At 38.9% G+C, this 2,620-nt stretch overlaps 1 protein-coding gene across 1 annotated transcript in view; it reads right to left on the reverse strand.

Annotated features, from left to right (window-relative positions):
- LOC139128878 (uncharacterized) overlaps positions 1-1,994 on the reverse strand; it is a 5,506-nt gene extending 3,512 nt beyond the window's left edge. Inside the window, exons 1-2 of the mRNA XM_070694579.1 lie at positions 1,846-1,994; positions 118-353 (exon numbers count right to left, since the gene is read on the reverse strand). Of these exons, the coding sequence (XP_070550680.1) occupies positions 118-353; positions 1,846-1,994 (385 nt within the window). The remainder of the gene's footprint in view (positions 1-117; positions 354-1,845) is intronic.
- Between the last annotated feature and the right edge of the window lie 626 nt (positions 1,995-2,620).

Genomic DNA, 2,620 nt, shown 5'->3' on the forward strand with positions numbered 1-2,620 from the left:
TAGGGCTTTTTCGGGAATTCATAAGATGGCACTGCTATAACTTTACACGCGCTTAATTGATTGAGCACATAACGTTGGGGAAAATTCAAAGGATAACCTTTGACCTAGTTTACTTACGAATGCTTTCGATTGTCTTGGTTAACCTTTGAATTGACGCAGGTCGCATATGTGGTCTAAACTCATCGATGTCAACATTCAGAACGTCGAGGAGAGACGAAAACTCTCGTTCCTTGAACAGATTCAAGTGTTTATCCAGCTTTGCTTCATGAACAAAATCATCGATGGTTTGAAATTCATAGTTGACACGAATCTTGATGGCTTTAAAAATGTCAAGAGCCCGCAGTCTATTCGCTCTGCAAAGCAAAGAAATAAACAAACAAAAATGATAAATAAATAAATAAATAAATAAATAATAAAAATAAATGAATAAAACAAAAAAAAATGAAATTATGATATTGAAACTGTTTATTGTAAAGCAAGACAAGGGAAGCTTTGTATAAGTAATGCGAGGAAGAAAAGATTGACAGGCTACACAAAGAAATTGTGCATTTTTCACTTCAAGTGAAATATTAATAAGATTTTGCGACTTTGTTGTGCTTTCACTACTGTAACTTCAGATAATGTTGTCTATGTCATATCTGATGAGGTGATGCAAATTGAAGCTATAGTTGCAGTCAAATGGAAATGGGTGATATTGGTGACAAAAGAAAGATGACTGCTAGTTTGTAATTATTACATTTTTCAATTGATTTTCTTATTCGTGTAGTGGAATCTCATCTCCAATATTTGATTGGAAGATAGCAGTCGATGTATTATCCTTACTAGTTTTGCAATATGTAAAAGACTCGTGCCGTTTGTTAAGAACGAATGGATACATCACAACTAGACGAAGGCCTTTCGAAGGTAATATTTGACGTGTGGTTTTTGCAAATATAGCCTGAATTTTGTGGCAACTGATGCCACAGGCAGTGTGTCTGTCAGTATGTTGCGTGGAAGAAAGGAGGTATGAATTCACGGAAAGTTAAATTTTCGCTAAATCGCCTCGGGTTCGATGAAGGTGAATATTCGTGGGTAAAACGTGATTGTTGAAAGAGATTGTGTATGATCAAGGAAGCTGGTGTCAAGAGTTTGTATACTGTTCTTCACAGTATCAGAGAGCCTTCATGTCCCATAATTGTTACAAAGAAGTTTCAATAGACGACAAAATCTTCGTCAGATGCAAAAGCCTGCAATGTATTATTGTTCAGATACTAGTAGTGACGTAGGCTGTTCAGTGCTCTTTATATATTAACTGCCACCATTTTGAGTTCAAAGGTCATACAAACGTCCTAATGTCATACTAAAATTTATGAGCCACTCCCAAGGTAACAGACTTGTACCAAACCGATATCAGCATGATATCGAAACATTGGTACAATCCATGGTGAATATTCTCCCATAAAATAATTTTGTGTGATATGTGCCGTTTTATACTTAAACAATAGCGTCTAGGTTTTGTAAGTTTTGCATTCTGATACTAAGGTCAGTGTAAAATTACTTGACACACTTACTGTAAACCAGTGAAGCAGGCGATCACCTCAATCAAGTTCTGTTGTTCGTCGAAAATAGCTTTTTTACGTCACGTCGCGTGCTCCAGTCATATTTACTGAACTCACTGATGTCAAACGTCTGCACTAGAGTGTCGTGAACTGCCGACCATCTTTTTTGTTTGTCGTCTGTTGCACTCCTGACAGCCTCCAAATGCTTGTACACGGTATCAGATCTAGACGCTTCCTCGTCGCCATGTTTGCATGCACAAACACGATAGGTACAGTGGTACCTCAGCCAGTTGGCTATTTTTAATACCGGGTATTTCCAATGACTCTACACCACTTCGGAGAACCACACGGCGGTATCGCATACATACGGGTGTCGCATACGTGCATCAGCCCAGCAAGGCAAGACTGTTCTCTCGCTACAGCCTCGAAGGCCCGCCCCCGGACAACCTCAGCCATATATTAGCCCAGTGTGCAATAGAGTCTCTACCTTTACGTGAGAATCACTGACAAATAAGGTTGTCGCGTGCGCGTTCCCTTAAACCGAAACGAAAAATACACCAAGATGGCGTCGAACGAAACAAGTTTGACGTCATGCATGACCAAGATCAACGATTTTGTGAGTTGCTTCGATCCAAACCATTTGAACCGAGGGATTAAATAACATCGGTGGATGTCTCTCATCTATCAAATCGTTCATGGATAGCCTGGCAACGTTCCCCGAGGGTGATTATTCACTGAAGAGCAACTTTAGAGATGTTAAGTTCCAAACCCGGCAGGTGTTGACGAGTATCTTCGATGAAATGGTGGAACTCAGGTACAATTTAACTGTTCCCATATACCTGAAACATTTTTGTAATATTTTTGGACAAGACTCTTTGAAGTTCAGAGTATCAACAATAAAAAAATTAAGATTTATGATTGCCTACCGCTTGTTTCGAAAAATAGTAGGCTGAACCTTTGACATTTGACCTAAAACATTAATTATTAGCTCACATTTGGTATATTTACACCAATGAGAGCTTATATTGTAAGTCAGAGGCGTCTGTCTGTCTGTCTGTCTGTCTGTCTGTTGTCTGTATGTA

Source organism: Ptychodera flava, unplaced genomic scaffold (assembly GCF_041260155.1).
Source record: "Ptychodera flava strain L36383 unplaced genomic scaffold, AS_Pfla_20210202 Scaffold_75__1_contigs__length_567515_pilon, whole genome shotgun sequence".
In the NCBI taxonomy this organism is placed as follows: domain Eukaryota; kingdom Metazoa; phylum Hemichordata; class Enteropneusta; family Ptychoderidae; genus Ptychodera; species Ptychodera flava.